General features: G+C 42.7%; 1 protein-coding gene across 3 annotated transcripts; it reads right to left on the bottom strand.

Moving 5' to 3' along the window:
• Positions 1 to 733: 733 nt before the first annotated feature.
• On the bottom strand, positions 734 to 20,691 carry med25 (mediator complex subunit 25). Of its 3 annotated transcripts, XM_061701296.1 has the most exons (20): positions 20,520 to 20,691; positions 20,022 to 20,162; positions 19,898 to 19,943; positions 18,851 to 18,975; positions 18,672 to 18,770; positions 17,217 to 17,337; positions 17,000 to 17,147; positions 15,878 to 16,002; positions 15,668 to 15,743; positions 14,547 to 14,815; positions 14,365 to 14,454; positions 13,784 to 13,869; positions 13,667 to 13,724; positions 13,480 to 13,587; positions 12,710 to 12,886; positions 4,897 to 5,007; positions 4,642 to 4,713; positions 2,076 to 2,246; positions 1,876 to 1,996; positions 734 to 1,119 (listed from the first exon to the last, which is right to left on the bottom strand). In XM_061701296.1, the coding sequence occupies exons 2-20, from the start codon at positions 20,156 to 20,158 to the stop codon at positions 1,016 to 1,018; spliced, it is 2,244 nt and encodes a 747-aa protein (XP_061557280.1). In that variant the 5' UTR covers positions 20,159 to 20,162; positions 20,520 to 20,691; the 3' UTR covers positions 734 to 1,015. The 3 variants fall into 3 exon arrangements, with proteins under 3 accessions (XP_061557280.1, XP_061557281.1, XP_061557282.1); XM_061701297.1 differs by lacking the exon at positions 4,642 to 4,713; XM_061701298.1 differs by lacking the exons at positions 18,672 to 18,770; positions 18,851 to 18,975.
• Between the last annotated feature and the right edge of the window lie 1,485 nt (positions 20,692 to 22,176).

Consider the following 22,176-nt stretch of genomic DNA (forward strand, 5'->3'; position numbering starts at 1 on the left):
GGTTCGCCACCCCTGCTGTACAACAACAGGGTAAACCAATGTTAGCGTGCATGTTTATTTAATCCAAGAGGAGACTGGGGGCAGCAAGAAAACAGTGCTGCCCCGGAGCTAGTGAGAGGGGACTAGTTAGGGGTACTGATTGAGGGGTACTTAGGGGCCTAGTGACAGAGCCCTATTAATGGGACATAGTGAGAGATACTGATGATAGCGAAGGGGCCGAGTGAGGGCAGCCATAGTAATGGGACCTAGTGAGGGGGACTAACGAGGGGCCCTAATGGTGGGGTACTTCTGGGGGAACAAGTAAGAGCAAGTGAATGGGCCGAGGGGGACACGAGAGGGGGCCGGGTGAAGGGGCTTTATTATGAGGGGCCTAATGAAGGCTCCTAGTGCCTAGTAAGGGGATCTAGTGAGGGGGCCCTTGTTAGAGGGCCTCGAGAGGAGGAGCTTAGTGAGGGAGTCTAGTGTCCATCGAGAAGAAGAAAAACGGCCAGAAAAACAAAAGCCCACTGTCGCTATATCCTAGCAACCGTCTCCCGGGTGACGGACGGCGACGTCACTTCCTGATCGGCGCCGTTGGCGGCCGAGCGGCGCCATCTGGTAGGACTACTTGGCCACGAGCGGCGGCTCTGCGTGGCGGGAGGGGGCAACATATTGGAGCCGTTAAAATTAACACGCTGACACCGTTTGGCTGAAAACAGAAAAAAAAACAAAAAAAAAAACAAAGCATCCAACATACTGCGTTTATTTTATGAAATTAGTAATTAAACACCTAGCCATAATTACTGAAGCATCACTACTACTTCCTGTGTGTATGTGTGTGTGTGTGTGTGTGTGTGTGATCAAACCAAACCAACCTTAGCTTCACACATACTCAGTCCTGCTCATCATTTGTTCCTCAATTATGTCCAAGGTCTGCCCCCCCCCTCCCCCCCCAAAAAAAATACAATAAAAAAATACAAAAGAGTCCAAAAAGAGAAAAAGTAAGTCCAGGATCCGACCCACTCCCAAAATTCCCTTAAATAAGGTCCATGAGGATTTCGTCCTCCATGACGCTGGAGACTTGGGGCATTCCGGGTTGGGGTACGGCCCCCCGCTGAGCACCGGATATCAGCATCTGACCTGCAAACCACGCATAAGCATTTAGACTAGTATTGTTGTTATATTAAATACAAAGATGCAATATTCATGATGTGCCGTCAAATCAAGTAACTGGAATACAAAACCTAGTGGTGGACAAAGTGGCCTTACGTTCGCCACAGTTAATGAGCGGTTATAAAATGCTAACGTTCTTACCTATCATGCAAGTGTTTAGGAAAAAAAAAAAAAAAAAAAAAGTGAACCACTGTTAACGCGTTTACTGCTGTGGACATTCATACTGATCAATTGGAATTGGAGGAGTTTTGGCACCTCAACCTCGAACTGAGTCTGCATATGTATGGCACAAACAGAGTATGTGTCGCAGCAGGTAAAGCAAAAAGAAAAAGCTGTTTATTTGCACAGAAAGCTTGTTTTCTCCACTTGTTGGTCAGAAACCGGTGATTTTGGTGAAACCAAACCATGCTCTACTGCTAATTAACACCATCATCTCAACACAATATTCTGCGAGTGTTCAACGATGTAGCCGGAATGCTCTAAAACGCCCGCTAAGTGAACGGGTTCATGGATGAATGTTGACGCGCTCAACATTTTCAAAATTTTCTCGGAAAATAAATGAGGCGCCGTTGAATTTCGTAAGATGTAAATGTCTTTATTCAAGTGTTAAAAGAGTTAACTACCATTACACAACAGTCTGTGACAAGAAGTTAACCACTGTGAACTGACATCTCACAACAAGTGTAAAAAGAATCTAAGTAGCGTTACTGAATTGAGTCAAACCTGGCATGGGCTGTCTCCACTGCGCCTGCATTTGCGTGCCCCCTGCTGGCGCCGAGTGGACCATCTGCTGGCTGAGTCCCTGGTGTGACATCATCCCGGGCATGTGGGACACGCCCCCCTGCTGAGAGGCGGGACGACAAAGTCAAACCTCGCCCAAGGCTCCGGCAGACGCACCGGAGGTTGGACGGCAGCGTTCTTACTGGCTGCTGCTGGCTGAGGAGGAGGCTGCGTAGTTGCGGATTGGCCCCTGGGTTGGCCAGACGCAGGATGGAGCCCTGGGGCGGGGCCTGGCCGCCCTGCGTCACCTGATTGGGCGGCGCCCCGCTGACGGGCGGCTGCTGGCTGTTGGGCCCGGCGGCTCTCATACTCATCTGAGTTCAAAGATCACACGGGTTAGTCACGCCAGCCGGCTCGGCGCAGACGCTCGTTTCTGACCTTCACGCCAACATAATTCACGACGAATACACACACGATATTCATTTTCTATGAATACATGTATGCTGTTAATACAGTCACTATGAATACATGCGTGTTGTTAAGTGTGTTGGCATGCGGCTGCTGCAAAGGAGAATAAGAATGGAGATCAAAGACTCATCCACTGTGAAAATGAATAAAAACACTGCGTTGTCCACAGATACCATTCTATATTGTCTTATATATTATGATTGTAATATTGCGTGAGTATGTTCATTTCAGTGGAAGTGTAGGAAGCATCTTTAGTATGATGATGTGAAAGTTTATGTGAAAAGTATGTGAATTTTTGTGTCGTCGTAGAAATGACGTGAATTTCTGTTTGAATGTACCAATGTGTTCGTGTTTGTCAGTGTGAATATTTTGGATTTTCTTTTGTATTTTAAATATTTTTGTCAAGTATCTGTACATTTTCTATAAACTGGTGCCTTGAGATGCAGACCCATTCCAAAAAAATTGAATATCATGGAAAAGTTGATTTATTCCCACTCATTTCTTTAATCACTGCCTCGATGCGCCGTGGCATTGAGGCCATCAGCCTGTGGCATTGCCTGGCAGTTATGGAAGCCCAGATTTCCTTGATGCTTGCTGTCAGTTCTTTGTTTTTGGGTCTGGCGTCCCTCATTTTCATCTTGATAATACCCCATAGATTCTCAATGGGGTTTAAATCCGGTGAGTTGGCCGACCGGTCAAGCACTGTGACGGCATGGGCATCAAACCAGGTTTTGGTTCTTCACCCGTCTTCCTCCAAACCCTTGGACCTGGATTCCCAAATGAAAGGCACACTTTACTTTCATCGGAAAAGAGGACCTTGGACCACAGGCCAACAGTCCAGTCCTCCTTCTCCTTGGCCCAGTTGAGACGCTTGCTACGTCGGCTCAGGCTCAGAAGTGGCTTGACCCGAGGAACCCGACAGTTGTAGCCTACCTCCCGGATGCGTTTGAATGTGGTGCTTTTTGAAGCTGTGACTCCCGCCTCATTCCACTCTTTCTGGAACTCTGCTAGGTTCTTGAATCTTCTCCGTTTGATAATCCGCTGAAGCCCACGGTCATCTCTTTTGCTGGTGCATCTTCTCCTGCCACATTTTGTCCTCCCACTAGACTTTCCATTGATTTGCTTGGACACAGCACTCTGTGAACAGCCAGCCAGCCTCCTTAGCTACGAACTTTTTGGCTTACCCATCCTATGGAGGGTCTCAATGATGGTCTTCTGGCCAGTTGTCAAGTATGCAGTCTTCCCCATATTGAACCCAACTGAAGCAATTTAATGACAACTGAGGAAACCCGTGCAGGTGCTTTGACTTTAGTAGAGGATTAGTGTGTGACACTCAGTTTAAAACATTTATGGGCTGCAAAATTTGGGCTGATTTCTTCACAGTATTCTAGTTTTTTGAATTTCTGATTTTGTGGGTTTTATGAGCTGGAAGCTCAAATTATGTAAACATAAACAAATAAATGAAATTGTTTACACTGTGGGCCTTGAATCTATAATCTATGAAAGTTTATCTTTTTGAATGGAATTATGGAAATAAATAAACTTTTCCATGATATTCCATTTTTTTGGAATGGGTCTATACAAGTTAAACTGGGCAAATTTTTTGACTGCCACTCATATGCCTATGAGTATTGTTATACTGTCCGTCTACTTGTGTTGCTGTACCGTGTCTTCAAATATCCGTTACTTAAAGCGTTATAACACCACCAGATGTCATTCATTAGCCCGTCTATGGCCTTTTGCACTGTGTGTTAGCATTAAGCTACACTGACTTTATCATGGCGAAGCTATATGGTTGCGGGCAGCCGTGGCCCAATGGTTAAGATCATCGCCTACCACCGTGGGGGACTTAGGTTCAAGACCCCGACTAGACCATCCGCCAACATCCCCTGGACTCACGGCTGTGGTGTCCTTGAGCAAGACACTGATACCCCGAAATGCTCCCCGGGCGCTTCAGCTGCCCCCTGCTCCAGTGTGTTCCACTAACATGTGTATGTGTTCACTGTGATGGGTTCAATGCAGAGAACAAATTTCGTGTGCATGCATGCATGTTCATGACAATAAAAGGTGATTCTTCTTCTTCTTCTTCTTCTTAAATACACAATCTGTGATTGTGTTTGTAACTAATTTTTTTTTGCTTGCAAGTCAAAGTCCCCCAAAAATCTACCCAAAAAAAATCCGTGAGTCGGGTCACTCGTATCTCAAGGCACCACAGTATACAAGTGTGTGTGTGTGTGTGTGTGTACGTGTAAAAGGGCCAGAGCACACATGATATGGACTGTACATGTAAGAATCTCTCACCATGTTGTTCTGCCTCTGCTGCTCCTCCATCATAGTGACCTGACTAACAGGGGGCATGCCCACCACCACCGACTGGACAGGAGGAAAAGGAGGAGTAGGTGGAAGAGGAGTAGGAGGGTGTTGGCGGTGTTGTGAAGAACCAAAGAGTTCATTAAAAGAGGCGAGCAAGAGTACATGCACACAAGTCAACAGCACAAGGCAGCGTGTGTGTGTGTGTGTGTGTGTCTTGTTTTTGTTGTTGTTGATGTGGCCGACCTGCTGCTGCACATTGCCGTGGGAAACGGGGATGGGGCCGGGGGGGCGGGTGAGGAAGTTCTGGTTGGGAGGGACTTGACCGGGCTGCATCTGACCTCCGCCACCACCCAACTGCAAAAACCAAAACTTATTATGAATAAAGTTTCTTCTTCCAGTACCACCTTCTCACCTGCATTCAAATTGAAATGTGGAAATGTTGAACACTTCACACTCTCAAACAGAAAGCATTTGCATACATAAAAAACTAGTATATTCAATATTTTGATTGAAGACTCTAAATTTCCCGTAGGTGTGAATGTGTGTGTGAATGGTTATTTGTTTCTCTGTGCCCTGCGATTGGCTGGCGACCAGTTCAGGGTGTACCCCGCCTCCCGCCCCACGATAGCTGGGATAGGCGCCAGCACGCCCGCGACCCTGGTGAGGAAAAGCTTCAAAAAATGTTGAAGAACAATGTAAAATGTAATTGTATATATGTATTACTATGCAGGTTAACAAATATATTTTCTTTACAACTGGACTTGTTAAGCCTTCCTTTTAGAACTAATCATGCGGTACCAAGAGCGTACACACTTCCACCTGCTGGTGTGGAGAGTCGATACCTTCTCTTGCTTTTTCCGAGGGAAAATTCAAGCAGATTCTAAATACAAAACAGTAAATGACAGATTCACCCTTTTACTTGATAACATTAAAAGGTAATGTTATGCTAAAGGCAAACACAATTTAGAGGGAAGAAGCGGGAGGAAGAACTATATTTATGCAGCTTATTCCACCATCTATCAAGTCAGACATTTTCTAGTCCTAAAAGTGGCATCATTTCAACTTATTGAACACACTCCATCCACCACAACCAGACAAGCAGAAGAAGAAGAAAAGAAAAAAAAACTATTTAGATGTGACGATGTGATGAATGAGCGCATCAGATGGCGGAGAGAAAAAGAAACACTGCACGGGCCTCGCAAATCCTGGGAGCGAGCATGCGAGGAGACGCGAGATCCTAAAGTGCTGGCCCTAAGACGTGGGGCGCACTTTCCAGGGAAAAGCGTCACACGCTAAGAGGAGCGCGTCGTCCCGCCGAGCCGATCTCGGCGACTTGGTGCAAATTGAAATTTTAATTACGGCCTCAAGATTGCTGCTGCCGTGGCTTCCTTTATTAGCGATGCAACACTGAATACGTGATGATACACAAGAGGCAGCGGTTGAGAGGAAATAAATAAATAAATAAATTACAATCATTACTGTTTCATGCGTTCCTTCCACTGCCTCTAAATGCTCAAGACGCACACGCACTTTGTCCGGATATAAAATTAGCAGGATGACTAAACAACCACCATCGCCAAAAACGAACACAAATAGAATCAGGATCATTTTGTATTTTGCAATGTTTGTGAGTTCTTCTGCGTACAGTGTGGCTCAGGCATGGCTAACGTTACAGTTACAATATTTACAAGTGACCCGATTCACGAGTTTTTCAAGATACTGTCCAAGCTGTCGTATTTTGGCTTGCGAGTGTCACGGTGTCATAACCTTTAATAGAGACGATTTGAACACAAACGGTGCATCGACACATGAAGACAGAAACTATAACAATACTCACAAGCATATATTTTCATCATCTGCGACTCATATTACTGCAGTTTAATGAGCCACTTCCAGTAGTTGTGTCACTAATAACTGTATTATACTGCCCCACACACGCCAGAAGGAGTCACAATCAATTAATCATTAATTCTTTACATTCTAGTTAATGATGTTATTACCCAGTGATATTTTCCTAATTTAAAAAACATTACAAAACGTTGCTTGTTTTTTTGGGAGGGAGGCTGGAATGGATTAATGTCATTTCCATTCATTTCAATGCAGAAAGATGATTTGACATGATGTGTTATGGAAAATTGCAAAGTCGGTTTCTCTGTAATCATTTTAAAAGCAGCTTGTCATTAACTTCTGCTATGTTTTACAAATTGTACTTCTGCTGTATGTGTCGTTTTGGAAGGTTTGTCCCAAAAGCTGTTAACTACACAAACTTTCTGTTCTACATGACCGGTCTATCGCCGTGCGTATGCCTCTCCGCCCCATCTGTACCGTGAGTCTTAGTGCAATACAGTTAGTTTTCCCACAATAATTATTGAACCGTGAGATTAGTACCATGATAAAAATCGAGCCAAGTTTTAAGAAGGGAGTTATTTCAGTAACTTCACACGAGAGGGTAGATTCGCACACATCAAAGCCAGCCGCAACCTTATCGGGAGATTGCGCACAAAACAATAGCATGCTGTTCTACACGAGATGCCCGGCTAACCAAAGTTACACTGGGGTGAGTTATGGAACATTTATAAAAAAAAAAAAAAAAAAAAAAAAAAAAAAGAATACACAATTGAAGAATATAAACTTATAAAGGTTAATATAAGTGACAGTCACTTGAATGCAGCATTCACTCGATAATAACCCAAATCACTGGGAATACAATTAAGCTCAAATAGGAGAAAAGTATGATGGAATCAGTTGCATTTTGCCGTGTTTATCGTATTCTTCAGGTAATATACCTTTAGTGGTACCAGGCATTAAAATGAACAAGAAATTGAAGAAACAAGGGTGCTCTAATAATTAAAAAACAAAACAGATTTGAGTTAAGAGCGTGGGCACGTAGAACGAAATAGACTTATCTCAAGGCACCGCTGTATACTAGTTAGAGGTGGAAACGAGAGAGATGTCTATGGGTGAAAAACAAGCAATTGTGAAGCTGAGCACTGCATAATTTAGTCTTAGTATAGTAGAGTTGGGCATTGAGTACCGAGAATCGGTTGGAACCTGAACTCTGATTCTCCTGGAATATTTCATATTTTAAAAGTTTCGGTTTCGATGTTGACAGTCCATCGAGCCGCCGAACCGAAGACGAACGTGCAAAAAACGAAAGAAGATGTGTTGAAAACAACAAAGAAGGGCCAACAAACTTTTGGACTGAGAGACGACCACTCTACCACCTGAGCCCTGTCGCCCCCTGTCCTGTGAAAGGGTAAACTATACTCCTGTGAAAATTAATATCATATAAATTCAAGTTTATAGCTTTTCCATTAATACTGGTTAAGAATTAACCGTGTGAGAAATTGATAGTCAAGTTCTTAAAAAGTAAAAAGTGAATAGAACTGCAATTCATGTAGAAGTTCAGATGATTTAATCCATAAATAACTGGTTATCTTCATTTAAACCAGGGATGTCCAAACGTTTTCTTCAAAGAACTCAAATGAGGCAATTAAAGTCTACTTGACATCTTTACTTAAAACAAACCATCAGTTTAACTAAAGATATGTTAAGCTATAGTTATTTTTATATATTCTATGTAGTTACAAAAATGCAGCCCTTTGGGGGGCACAAGCCAGTGCAAAACTGTAGGCCGGTCCCAAGCCCAGAAAATGCAGAGGGTTCCGTCAGGAAGGGCAACCGGCTTAAAACTTTGCCATTCCCGAGCTGTTGTGGCTCGGGCTAACAACGTCCGCCACCGACACTGTTAACCGACAGGGCGGCGGTCGAGATTCAGCTATTGTGGGTCGAAGACGAAGGAGAGGTAGAAAGCGGGTTCTTCAGCAGAAAGAGAAATGGAAAGCACAGGGCCTAGAAATGAATGTGTGAGACTTTGAATATTGGGACTATGACAGGAAAATCCTGGGAGTTGGTTGACATGACAATTAGGAGAAAGGTTGATATATTGTGTGTCAAGGAGACCAGGTGGAAGGGCAGTAAGGCTAGACGTTTAGGGGAAGGGTTTAAATTCTTTTACCATGGTTGGACACTAAAGAAGGAGAAAAAGATCTATACAGGTTGGGCAGACAGAGGGATAGAGATGGGAAGGATGTGCAGCAGATTAGGGTGATTAAGGATAGAGATGGAAATGTGTTGACTTGTGCCAGTAGTGTGCTGGATAGATGGAAAGAATACTTTGAAGAGTTGATGAATGAGGAAAATCATAGAAAAAGAAGAGTAGAAGAGGCAAGTGTGGTGGACCAGGAAGTAGCAATGATTAGTAAGGGGGAAGTTAGAAAGGCACTAAAGAGGGTGAAAAATGAAAAGGCAGTTGGTCCTGACGACATTCCTGTGGAGGTATGGGAGCATCTAGGAGAGGTGGCTGTGAGGTTTTTGACCAGCTTGTTCAATAGAATCCTAGCGGATGAGCAGATGCCTGAGGAATGGAGGAAAAGCGTACTGGTGCCCATTTTTCAGAACAAGGGTGATGCGCAGAGCTGGGGGAACTATAGAGGAATAAAGTTGATGAGCCACACAATTAAGTTATGGGAAAGAGTAGTGGAGGTTAGACTCAGGACAGAAGTGAGTACTTGCGAGCAACAGTATGGTTTCATGCCTAGAAAGTGTACCACAGATGTATTATTTGTCTTGAGGGTCTTGATGGAGAAATACAGAGAAGGTCAGGAGCTGCATTGTCTTTGTAGATCTAGACAAAGCCTATGACAGAGTACCCAGAGAGAAACTGTGGTACTGCCTGTGGAAGTCTGGAGTGGCAGAGAAGCATGTTAGAAAAGTACAGGACGTCTGAGGGCAGAAGAACAACCGTGAGGTGTACTTGTAGGTGTGACAGAGGAGTTTAAGGTGGAGGTGAGACTGCGTCACGGATCAGCCCAGAGTCCCTTCCTGTTTGCAGTGGTGGTGGATAGGCTGACAGATGAGGTTAGACTGGAGTCCCCGTGGACCATGATGTCCGCAGATGACATTGTGATCTGTAGCGAAAGCAGGAAGCAGGTGGAGGAACAGTTAGAAAGGTGGAGGCGTGCACTGGAAAGGAGAGGAATGACGTTTAGCCCAAGTAAGACAGAATATATGTGCATAAATGTGAGTGGTGAAGAGGGGAGAGTGAGGGTACAGGGAGAAGAGATAACGAGGGTGGATGACTTGAAATACTTGGGTTCAACAGTTCAGAGCAATGGTGAGTGTGGTCAGGAAGTGAAGAAACGAGTCCAAGCAGGTTGGAACGGGTGGAGGACGGTGTGTTATGTGACAGAAGAGTCTCTGCGAGGATGAAGGGCAAAGTCAATAAGACAGTGGTGAGGCCAGCCCTGATGTATGGATTCGAGACAGTGGCACTGAAGAGACAACAGGAAGCAAAGCTGGAGGTGGCGGAAATGAAGCTATTGAAGTTCCCTCTAGGAGTGACCAGGTTGGATAAAATTAGAAATGCGCTCATCAAGGCGACGACCAAAGTTAGATCTTTTGGATACAAAGTTAGAGACAGCAGACTTGAATGGTTTGGACACGTCCAGAGTAGAGGGTGAGTGTACTGGTAGAAGGGTGATGAGAATGGAGCTGCCAGGCAAGAGAGCTAGAGGAAGACCAAAGAGAAGGTTGATAGATGTCGTGAGGGAAGACATGAGGGCAGTTGGTGTTAAGAGAGGAGGATGCAGGAGATAGGCTTACATGTCGCTGTGGCGACCCCTAATAGGACAAGCCGAAAGGAAAAGAAGAAAAGTTACAAAAACCGCAAGGTCATAAAGCAAAACGGCAATGATTTTGCAGCAAGGAAGTGAGAGATGAGAACAAACTTCTTTTCCACCCAGAGTAATACAAGAAAAAGTACTGTCGTAAAATGCAGGCACACGACACGGGCTGTGTCAAATGTTCATTTTATTCTATGCTGCACGCCGCTAAAAAATGGTCGTACTTTGAACACCCCTTATTGAAACCGTGCACACCTTTGTGAACAAGTGCCCTAAAATAATTGTAATTAAGACTCGTGTGGAACCAGAATCAAAACAATGAACCGGAATTGGAATCAGAATCATTCAAATTCAAATGATGACCAAGCGTACAGTATAGTTTTGTAGTAACAGAACTGTATCTAAACAGACGCGGCGGACGAGTGGCTCTACCTCCATTGGGGAGACGTGGGGGTTGGGAAGGAAGCGAGCTCTGGTTGCGTCCCTGCAGACTGGCACACGACGTGTACGGCATCTCATGTAATATATGTGACATCTCCGCTACCCGCTCTCTATTATTCATGGCTGTCCAACTTTAGCTTTGTCTAATCTTATCACTTTCAACATCACTTAACTGCAGCACAGGGCCTCATATGTACTGTCTAAACATTCATCAGGCCCTCAAACTGTGCACGAAAAGATACAGGAGGTCTGGCATTTTGGTTTGAAAAGTCAATTTTGGGGTTATTTTGGTACATTCCTGAGCTTCTAAAATTGGAATGCCACCTAGATTTTTTTCAGATTGATTCAAAATTTGAACCACGTACAGAATACTAGACAAATTTGCGACGCCAAACTGCGTAGAATTTGAGTTTTCGTCATTGCATGTGGGTAGAGGATGACGGGGAAATTTGATGACTCGTCGAATGACACAAAATTATTAAGTCAATTTGTGAGCTCCGAGTTATTGCCCTCAGTCGAATGGTGACTGTAGCGACACCAGCTGTTCTTTTCTCATCAATCCATTGCTCGAGTTGGTCAGCTTCGTCTTCTTGACCTGGCGGAGCTCGTTTTCCTGCTTCCTCCACTTGCGAACCATGGATTCGTTCATCTTGAATTCTCTCACGGCTGCTCGATTCCCATGTTCCTCCGCGTAACTAATAGCTTGCAGTTTAAACTGTGCTCCGTAAGCGTGTCTCTTCGTAGGTGCCATTTTCGGGGGTCCTTAGCCAAACCGGAACTATATACCTACTGGGGGCGTGTCTTTAGTGTCCTCTGTCACGCGCAACCGTCCCCCTTTACGTCCGCGTCCGCCTACCTCTATATAAGCAGCGTGTTGGCAGGAAATGCTCCCAGTCAGTCAAGCGCAGCGTTCATTAATGTCACACAACATCATTTACAGATTTTGGGAACTCGGTGCACACGTAAGGAGCGCCGCATTATAAAGACTTTTAAGTGCGCCTTATGGTCGTGAAAACACAGTCCACATGCTGGCTGTCAAGTGGGACTAAAAATAATAATAAAATAAAACAATAATTTCAACAACAACAAAAAAAAACTTCTCCTGACAGTTCCGCCTTTCTTACCATGATATTCACGCACTCACAGCCGACGACGGGGTTCTTTAAAGCGGTCATGCCAGCCAACTATCCAAAGGGGAGATGTATTTTCAGGGTCTAGGCATAGCTAGTTAGCTAACTGCACATCGCAATTGCGCTGGATAACCACTGATGCGGACGAAGGCACTCAAGTTCTTATATTGTGGGGGAGCAGGGAACTCCAAGTGAGTCATGCATTGCAGTTTTCGTATACGATGGCGACGCGGCGTGAATGCCGATCAATGACGTAATTGATAGGCCCAGACAATGATTACATTAAAGCCGATTAGCTGATGAGCATAAAATGCTAATTATCGTCCGATACCGATCAAATCGGTGTAAAGTCTACAATACATCGCATTATCTTTAAACGTAGAATGCATTTAGAAACAAATCTCTGAATTCGCTTTGCAGGGTCTTTAAAGTGGGAAAAAAGGTTGAAAAATATTCAGAAAAATTAAAATAAAAAGCACGATGAAATTTCTTCTGTATATGGCTTTTACAAAAACAATACTACTTGAAACTGGAAAGTGAGCACGATTAGCCTCGTCGAGGCAATTTAAAGTTTAGTATCAGCCAGAGAGGTTGATGATGAGCGCTTATGTCGTTTTCCATTAGCATCTTGCAGGGGGATGCAGTGGAGTGCCTGCGCTGAATGAAACGTCAATAGCGATGCAGGTTAACCGCCAGTCAACTCCCCCAGCGCTCCTCTACGTGAACTCCTCCTCCTCCTCATCATTATCGCTCTGGTTCACTAGATCGCTTTGGCCGCCCCCCCCCTCCGTTAGCACTCACCGCGCGGTGACTCTGGATCTGCTTGTGGTTGGTTATGACCTGCCGGATACCGTTGACGAAGCCGCTCTGGTCATTGGGGATGAGGCCCATGAAGATGCGCTTCTTGGATGAGTAGAGCAGCATGAGCACGCGCACCTCGCATGGCGACGTCGTGTGTGGGAAGTGGACGCAGCCGGCCTGGAGGCAGAAGAGGAATGGGCTAGCAGCAAGAAAATGACAAATTGTGGCCTCCACCATCATTTAGGTTGCCCCTCCCTGCTAATCTATGCATAGTATACTATTAGTCTGCATAGTATAAAATTACACATCACTGTAAGGTACTTCATACTAATTATTATTATTAATAAAAACATTTCATATAATATAGCTTATGAAAAACAAATGGGTGTGTTTTGGTAGCTACGAGCATGGTCACAGAAAGAAACTCCTCTCAACTCCACTGTACTTTTGTATCTCTGCTGCCTTTTAATTAAGTACAGGCCAATATTTCTTTGAACTCGCCATTCAAGACAGTAGTTTAGTTCTATACATTTGATTTGTTCTTTCACTAATTGTTTTAAATTAAATTCTGTCGTGCGTTTTAACTTGTGAATAATCGAAAGGAAGAGGAAAAAAAAAAAAAATAATCACATCAAAACAGTTTGAAAACATTCAAATTCATCAATTTGATAATGGACCCACCTTGCTTTTTAAAAGTATAAGTATTGTTATCAGTGACACTAACCCTGTATCTACTTGGCATTGGATTGCCACCACATCTCGAAACTTACAAAACCGTTGGCCATAATGCGGTAGAGGCCTTTGAGCGATTCCATGTCCTTGTTGGTGAAGAGAAACTGAACCATTCGAGAGTTTCTGAACAGGGGACCTAACGTCGTCTGCGGAGAGAGCGCCAAACGGTCAAAATAACAACAAATGAGCTGCCGTTACAATTAAAACCACCTGAAAGCGGCTCACCAAAAGCTGCTGCGGGATCAGCTGCATTATGAGCTTCTGCGGCCACTGGTCCGTGTTGCTGTGGAGACAAACGTGTCAGCGGCAAAAGGTTGGCAAAAGAATGACCGGTCCACTCACAGGTTCTCCCCCTGGTTGACTTGCACTTGACACGGCAGGGAGCGCGTCAGATTGGTGGCAGAATCCATGGAGGAGGCTTTGGGTTTCTGCAGGAGGGGGGGAGAAGATAAACTCACACTCCAACTAGGAACATTTTTTTTTCTTCTTCTAACACCTGCTCTGATCTGCAAAGTCACAAGGTGAAAGATTTCACGCGATTATGCGACGAGGTACATCGCTGCCACGTTCTATTTTGGGTCTACGTGAGAAGTCAGCTCAATTTTAGGACGAGTCAACACATCGCACACTATTTCTTTACAATTTTAGAAAAGTTTTACCGACAAAAAAAAAACAAAAACACTAAAAATATAACATCACTTTATTGATTATTGCTACATGGACTGCACGGAACACATTAGGTAAGGGAAAGGAAGCGCAGCCACAAATTGCCCATAATTCAGGCTGCGCCAATAGTTACTGTTGTTTCCTAAAAAAATGAATTGCATATACTGTTAAAAGTTTAAATTTACATGCCATTACATTTGATTGTTTCCAATGTGTTTGGTCTCTCCAATTCTAAGTACGTTCACAAAATGAATTACCTCCTGCCACTCCAGCACGCCGCTCCACGCCACAATCTTGTTGGCCATGCCCTGCTGCTGCACCATAGGATTGGGGTTCACTTGTGGTGCCTGCCCAGCCGACGTTTCAAAGAACATTGAAACATAATTTTAGCGCTGTGTACACAAACGTGGCACAACTGCTCAAAGGTCGTATGTCGTACCATATTGGGCTGTGTCGTAGGCGGTGCGGGCTGGCTGGGCACCGCCTGCTGCTGATGAGTGGCCAGCTGAGGCTGCTGACCGGGCAGCGGCTGGCCAGACGGCGGCACCGCTTGCTGTTGCGGGTTGGGAGGGCCCGGCTGCTGCGGCATCATGGACTGAGAAGCTGTGGTGACGGTGGCAATGTTGGGCTGGTTGAGCTTCACCCCCGACAGCGACGGCATGGACGGCTGGCCGGCAAACGGCGGGCCTGCATTGACCAACCCCGAGACTGGAGGAGAGAGGGAGGACTTGTCGTTAGTAATCATGTTTTCCAATTCAGCAAGTCTAGCATAACTCTGTTCGCTTTTGAAAAGTATTTCTTTAATTGTACTTGTTGTTTACAGTGGCGTTTAAACTGCACTGAGCGATGATAATGCAGGAGTTTGCTTTGGTTGGTTAGCAGGGTGAGGCAAATCAAATTCAGATTTCTCTGTAAAGTACTAGTTGCGAGTCACTATAACCAGCGGGTGAAGCTGTGGTGAAAAAGCCTGCTTCTTCTTATTTATTTTTTTCCTAGGTTTGTTTGGGTTGCACAATTCAAAATTGTTAATAATCTCTCTATACTGTACATGACAATATGCCCCAAGAATTATACAAAATATTTTATTTTAGCTTTTGACCATATCAAATGGACTCAAGCATTTTGCACAAAGTTCTTGAACTTGAATTTGTATTTAATAATATACAAAAAGGTTTTTAGATTTTCATGTGATTTCTTGCCACACTAATTTATCATTGTCTCCTTTTATTGGCTACGGCCTTAGTCACGAATTCTGTTCCATTCTCGTGTCAGTGCATTGCAGAATGTCAATCACGATAAAATTCCCCTGACCCGCGAGGTGATGCACGTGTGCCTAATGTGGCCAATGACAAATACAAACCACTCAAATTCCACCTCAGCAATGTTAATAATCACCCTCACAGTGCTGTGCTTTAACAGCCGTTGCGTGTAACTCTCGTTGAGTACATCCTTTAAATAGCAAGCATGCAAACAAGAACAAGAGCGAGACAACAACAAGACAAAAGAAGTGGAAACTTGGCAAGCATGCACACACAGACACACATTGAGCTGGCAACTAACATCGGTTCTTCTGGCCTTTGGCTGCCTCCACAACCATCTGTGCAGCCACCTGAGCAGCAGTCATGGTGGGTGGATTCTGTCGGTGGGCAGATTAAACAGGAAGACAAAGCTGCGTCAAACATTTTTGCTTCGGCAACACAAACGGCGCCACCTGAACGCTGGCCAAATGCAAAATGGCTCAAATGAAAACTGCTGCCGCTGTCTGAGTACCTGATAAGGATGCGCCGTACTCATGCTGGGAGGCGCCGGCGGACCTCCGACCAGAGGCTGATTGACAGTCGGCAGCTGAGGCGGCAGGACTGGCTTCAATGGCCCGGGACCCCCAGCTGACGACACTACAAGACGTGGAAAAATGGTTAAATTGCATGTTTTATTACATCGGTCTTAATAAAAAATAAAACGTAAATTCATAGATTATTTATTGAGTCATGCTTAGTCGTCACACGTTTGTGTTTATTTCATTCTCAACTGCATATACATTGGTTAGATTGAATTATATTCAATGCTGCTGATTATTCTTCCTGCTTGTGACCATCTACATATCTAGTACCCTCTTGCATAATACATTATTTTGTGTATACTACTTGCAGATAATTAATATAGCTGGTATTTATTTAATTCTCAACTGTATAAACAGGCTAATTAGATGAAATGCTGCTTGACTATGCTTGCTGCATTTGGCCATCTGCATATCAAGTATGCAGAGACCATTTTTTATGTATGTTAGTCGCTAATAGTTAACGTTGCTGTGTTTATTTCATTTCCACCTGCTTTTTTTACATATGTTCATTGCTGCTGACTATTTTTGCTGCAGTTTACATTCATTTTTAAATCATTGCATTAGTTAATATTAATCGATTTATGAGAATCAATTTATTAATGTACAGCAAACCCGTGCTGCAAACCGAAGGAGCATACTGTATACCGCCTCCAGCTACAACATGCAAGGAGTTGGTTGTTACGCAGAAGACGGCAGATCAGGATTGGCTATGATAAGACTTGGAATCTACCAACCAATGGCCAGAACGTTTGTAGATGATGTCATCATGTTTGCCTCCGTGTATAGAAGAAAAAACTGGCTTCAAGCTCATCTGACGGGCCGCTGTGAGGCTGCAGCTATCTTGGTACTAGCTGCTACTGTGGCTAACACGGCGCAGCGCTCCTCTTTAAGTCACTGATCATCACCTCCACGGCGACGAATTACTCATAACTCTACCCTAGGATGAGGACTATGAACAGGAAAAGACAGCTAAGCCATGCTAAGATATCTTTAAATGTCATGAAGCAAATGCCAGAACAAGAGGTCCAATCTTAGTCATATGTGTAACTTACCAGGAAGTGAAATGCCCCTGACCAACACCATGTCTTGACTGTAGTCCGGGTGGGGCTCTACAACGCCTCCCACCGGAGAGGCCCGCTCAAACAGAGCTCGCAGCGCAGGCAGCTTCCTCGGGGCCACCACCGAGAAGTGGATTCCTCTCTGCAAAGTACACACTGACGTGAACGTCATGTCGCGCACGGAAATAACAAAAGGTTTGCAAGAACTCACATCTCGGATGATTTTAACCAGGTTGTCGGCAGTGCAGCCAGTGTAGCTGACGCTCTCCACGGCAGGAAGCAAGTACGGCGGGGAGTTACACAGCAGCACACACACTTTGTGCGTCTGACCTCTGGTGATAGCAGAAAAAAAAAAAAGCAACATGATAGCAAGAAAATAACCCACATGGGAGTTGTTGTGTGTATTTCTTTGCCAGCTCGCTAGCATAATTACTATTGGGGTTTGAGCATGTTCTGCAAATGTTTTGAAAATTAAGCCTCAAAGCTAAGTTTGACTTAACAACATGACATTTGGTAGCCATGTTTATTATAAATAGCTGCACAAGAGGTCATTGCTTAAAAGACAGGAACTCTGATGCTTTGAAGTGGCCATTTAAGGCTCATTTTGGACAGGGCTGTACAAGTTACCTATAACTGTGTTGGTTTATTTCTTAAACCCCATCGTATACTTGTATTTATTCTATATTTATTATGATTTTATGTATTTATTGCTAATTAGTTTGATTTATTATTTATTTAAAAAAAAACATTTTTTTAAACATTATTTATTTAAAATCCCGTGTCTGAAAAGAGACCATTTTGGTGTGATCCAACCATTTTTGGGTCACTGTGGTTATGACACTCCTGATTATTTTATATTGTAATAATAAAGTTACAGTTAACTGTATTGATTTTATTAGTTATAATTACATTTTAATTTAGTTAATATTTAGCATTACTTTATTTTTAATCTAGTTTAGAGTATTTTTTTAAAAAATATCATGAAACCACACCTGAAAAGACTCACCAAGGCATACATTTATTTAAATGTATTTTATATTCATTACGAATGTATCCATTTAATTTGTATTCATTTTAAAAAGTCGCCAAAAAAAACATTCCTGAAAATAAATCATTTTACTTTATGTTATTTTAGACATGGCTGTCTATTATTTAGCAATGTTACTCAAAAGTGTATTATGGGCAAGCAGTAAATGTTACTATCCTCAATAATTATTACATAATTTTTCTATTCTTTATTATTCTGCTGTTTTTTGATGCAAAATGCATCTTGACCAGACTCAGATCGCAATACTTTTTTTCAGAATTCCGTGTTACCATAGCGACACGGTTCCCCAAAGACTGCCCAAAAAGTCCCATTGGCAATTACTCTCCCCCCCCCACCAATTTCCCTGTTATCCCAACGACGTAATCGCAAAAAAAAAAAATACAGAAAAGTCCAAAAGTTCCATTGAAATGAATGGGACCCGTGTCAAGTTTAACGTATCCGCACAAATGAGGGGTGAATAGATTCGTCTCGGCCGGACTAGGATTTGACTTTCCAACTTGCAAGAGTCAGCATGCCCGTTGAAAAGCTCCGCTGGAATTTTCTAGTTTTTATTTTTAACGTCCATTTAGTATGGCCACCTGTCTGACTTGAGACTGTAATGCATGTGAAGAGTCTCACATTTGTTCCCGCATCTTCTTGAAGTCGTCAAAGAGCTGCAAGGCCACAGAGAGGCCCTCCGCAATCAGGCTGCAACTCTCCGCTCCCCCCCCCATGAATCTGAGCAGAGAAGTCGGGGAAAACACTTGAGACGCCCTGCTGCTAAATAACGCACACTTTACACAAAGAGGTGGACTCACTGGATGCTGTCGATCCAGGAGACAAACTCGAAGGCCGAGCTAGTGGGTGCGTGACACTGGACGTATGACTCGGGGGCGCAGTCCACTGTGTTGAACACCACCAGGCCATACTGAGTTCCCCCGTACTGGTGGACGGTTTGAAAGGGGGGAAAAAAAAAAAAAAAAAAAAAAAAGCATGTCTCGTTAAACAGCCATGGCTAGAAATAATGGCACCCCAGGGATGCCAATATTTTTGTGCACGACTATACGCATTATATATTCATATGTTTCAGTGACACGGCACAAGCTTTTACATAGGATGCAGTATGCCTATATATTGTATGCCCCTCGATCGAGTATCGTTATAACACGCCACACAGAAAGAGTTGTAGGTATATACAAGGAAATCATCACCTCTTGTCAAATTTATCGATTTAACTGCTCTATGTCTGCTATATAATCACTTTGAAATGGCAGATGTGGTTTGTAACGGGGTTCTAGAGTTATCGAGAACATTTTGAACATCTTTGTCCTGTTTTCAATGTTTATTACAGTAATGTAGAACTAAATTTGCCCGTTTTTAACATTCAGACAGAGTTGGTGCACCCCCCTCTCTTAAACACTTTATAGCCAATGAAGGAAGGGCGTTTAGCGGTGTTAAAATTACATTTTAGAAAAGAAAAATACATATTTGACCTGTGACCTCCACTTGGGGCAAACTAGATGTGTCTAATTCTCATATTCACTGTATCTGCAGGTTTTTGGACACCAATTTAAGACTTTTAAGCAGCCTTCCAATCAGATTTAAGACATCTCCTTCACTAAATTTGAAAACATTACGTACAATTGCCAGTACATCCATTCCTCATTGCATCTGTGGTCATTTTAGAACAGCTGAACCATGGACTTAATCCTCATTTTTAAGAGTAATTAAAGCCTTTGTTTAAGGAAAATCCCCATCCCAAGGGTGTGCAAACCACAGTTTGGTAATTCCTAGATAAGTAGTAAATGATCACACTGCCCATTTCGGGCATCAGATGGTACAAAAAGCCATACTGAAACACTCACGTCGCCTCCAAAGTCTGTTTCCGCAGGCGGGCCTCCGTTGAAAAACCTGTGGTAAGACATGCATTGCATGAATTAACTGTTTATCCATGATGATAAGAGGAATCGTCATTCATGATGGCCTTACTCAATGGCTGGAAGTATGTAATTCTTCCGGAGGGACTCAAAGTAGGGACCCAGGTTGGCAGTGCCTTCAATAACAAAGACCACATCTGCCACCTGGTTGCTGCCAGGCTTGGCGGACGCCTCCATGAGGGACACCATGGATCTACACAAACAAGGATCAGCAAATGCATCAATTATGATTCCATTCGCGTTTTTTATGATGCTTTTCAAGGTCTGGCACCTCAAACGACAGTGACGTCTTGTCAACAGAAACTTTGTCAACAGTTAGCTTCGTTGGCTCCTAGCTTTAAACTGTCAAGACAGGCTTAGGAGCACACGCAAACGAGTGCACAGCATTTTTTTTATTATTATTATTTTTTTTTTTTACAAATTACACTACTTTTCAATTACATGGTGAGCTAGAAAGATACAGAGAAATCGAAAGTACAAAAAGAACAACAATGTAAAGATGCTTTGGAGTGACAGCAGCCATTAGCCAGGCACCGAGTTTTAAACTCACGCGAGTGAAAACAAAATGTCCGTCCGTCCCGTCACAACATGGCGACGTTCCGCCACATATATCAGGATCGAGAATCAGCTTTTAGTGAAATAAAAGACGAACTAAATAACCTAAACGTGTGACTCGCTCTTGTCACAGCATGGCTAGCATAAACGTTTTGTTGTATTTTCACAGGAAGTGGCGGAGCAGAAAAGTGAAGTGACGCAGGTCTTTCGTCTTCTTCGTCCATCATTTTAGGGCGGTATTTTGACTCTGCTGCCGCTCAGCGGTCATTGTGGTTGACACCGACCTCTCTCCCTCCCTCACGCCCACGGTGTGGTGAGCCACGTCGTCCAATAGATGTCAGCAAATAGCTTCAGCGGATAAAAACTGGATGTTTGACACCGAACAAGAGGCTTTGAGGGCTATTAAGGTACTGATTCCCCTAACAGGGAGCTTAGAGTCCGTACATCAGTATAAATTAAAACACATGTAGCAAACATTAGGATGTAATATATCATTACAATAGTAGCCTCAGTGATGGGTAAGCCACTGCAATGTAATGCTAATCAGGCACAGACAGACAGACAATTTTATATATATATATTTATATATATATATTGTTAAGTATCAGAACTATTACAAAAAAACTATTCGAAAAAAAAACTTCAACAATAACTGAGACAATACTGAAATATTTGACCAAAAAAAATGGACAAAAAAGACAAACATAAGAAAAATATTATTAATTATTTAGATACTACACAAAATATAAAAATATTTCAACAAAACTAACATAAAATACTAAATTAGAAAAAAAATATTGGAAACAAATACAAACATTAATTGAAAACTACACGATCCCCGAAATACTGAAATTTTATTCAAAGAAATCAAATTAAAAATGTTTGACAAAAACGACACAATAGAAAGAAACCCCAAAAGATACGAAACTAACAAACCAAAAAAAAATGCAACAAAATTATCAGGAAATAATACAAACTAATACAAAATATTGGACGAAAAATACAGAACACCTAGATGGAAAATACACAATCCAAAATAGTAGAAAGCAATACAAATGTTTGACACAATAGAAACAAATATTTGAATATATACTGTATTATTTAAAAAATGCTACAAAGAATAATCACAATCATTTAAAACATATTTAAAACTAAAACCAAATATTTGACAAAACAAAGTAACTAAATTATTAAATGAGAACGACACAATATAAATAATATTGAAATATTGGACTAAAATACAAAAATGTTTGGAAAAAATATTTGGCATGTGATTTCTTTTAAATGCGAACAAAAAATAACAATATAGCAATTATTAGAAAATAAGGCAATAAATACAAAATACCAGACAAAAATCACAGACAAAAAAATGAGAACATGTTGGACAAATATCAGTAAAAAATGTTTAAAAAAATAAAAATAAAATAGGGAAGAAAACACAATAGAATGGTTAGAGAGGTTAAAAGTGTGCCGATAACCATAGAGCAGGGAATGGACATTCCATGTTAGGTGTCTTCAAAGAATGAGTCGTTTTACTTGATTTTAGCCATACCATACAGTGGTTAACTTGGGTCCCGTGAGCAATAATGATGCTCAAATGCTACTTAATGCCTTGCTTTGCACAGTTTGAACCTGGAGCGGCTGAATTGTTG

This window comes from Phycodurus eques, chromosome 16 (genome assembly GCF_024500275.1).
Source record: "Phycodurus eques isolate BA_2022a chromosome 16, UOR_Pequ_1.1, whole genome shotgun sequence".
Lineage (NCBI taxonomy): Eukaryota > Metazoa > Chordata > Actinopteri > Syngnathiformes > Syngnathidae > Phycodurus > Phycodurus eques.

Bases quoted from the DNA above. Each gene is read 5' to 3' on its own strand.
- med25 (XM_061701296.1), bottom strand. From the start codon at position 20,158: ATGGTGTCCCTCATGGAGGCGTCCGCCAAGCCTGGCAGCAACCAGGTG. The intron at 14,455-14,546 runs GTACGACATACG...TCGGCTGGGCAG, and splicing joins CTACGACACAGCCCAATATG to GCACCACAAGTGAACCCCAA. The intron at 13,725-13,783 runs GTGAGTGGACCG...TTGTCTCCACAG, and splicing joins GTCAACCAGGGGGAGAACCT to CAACACGGACCAGTGGCCGC.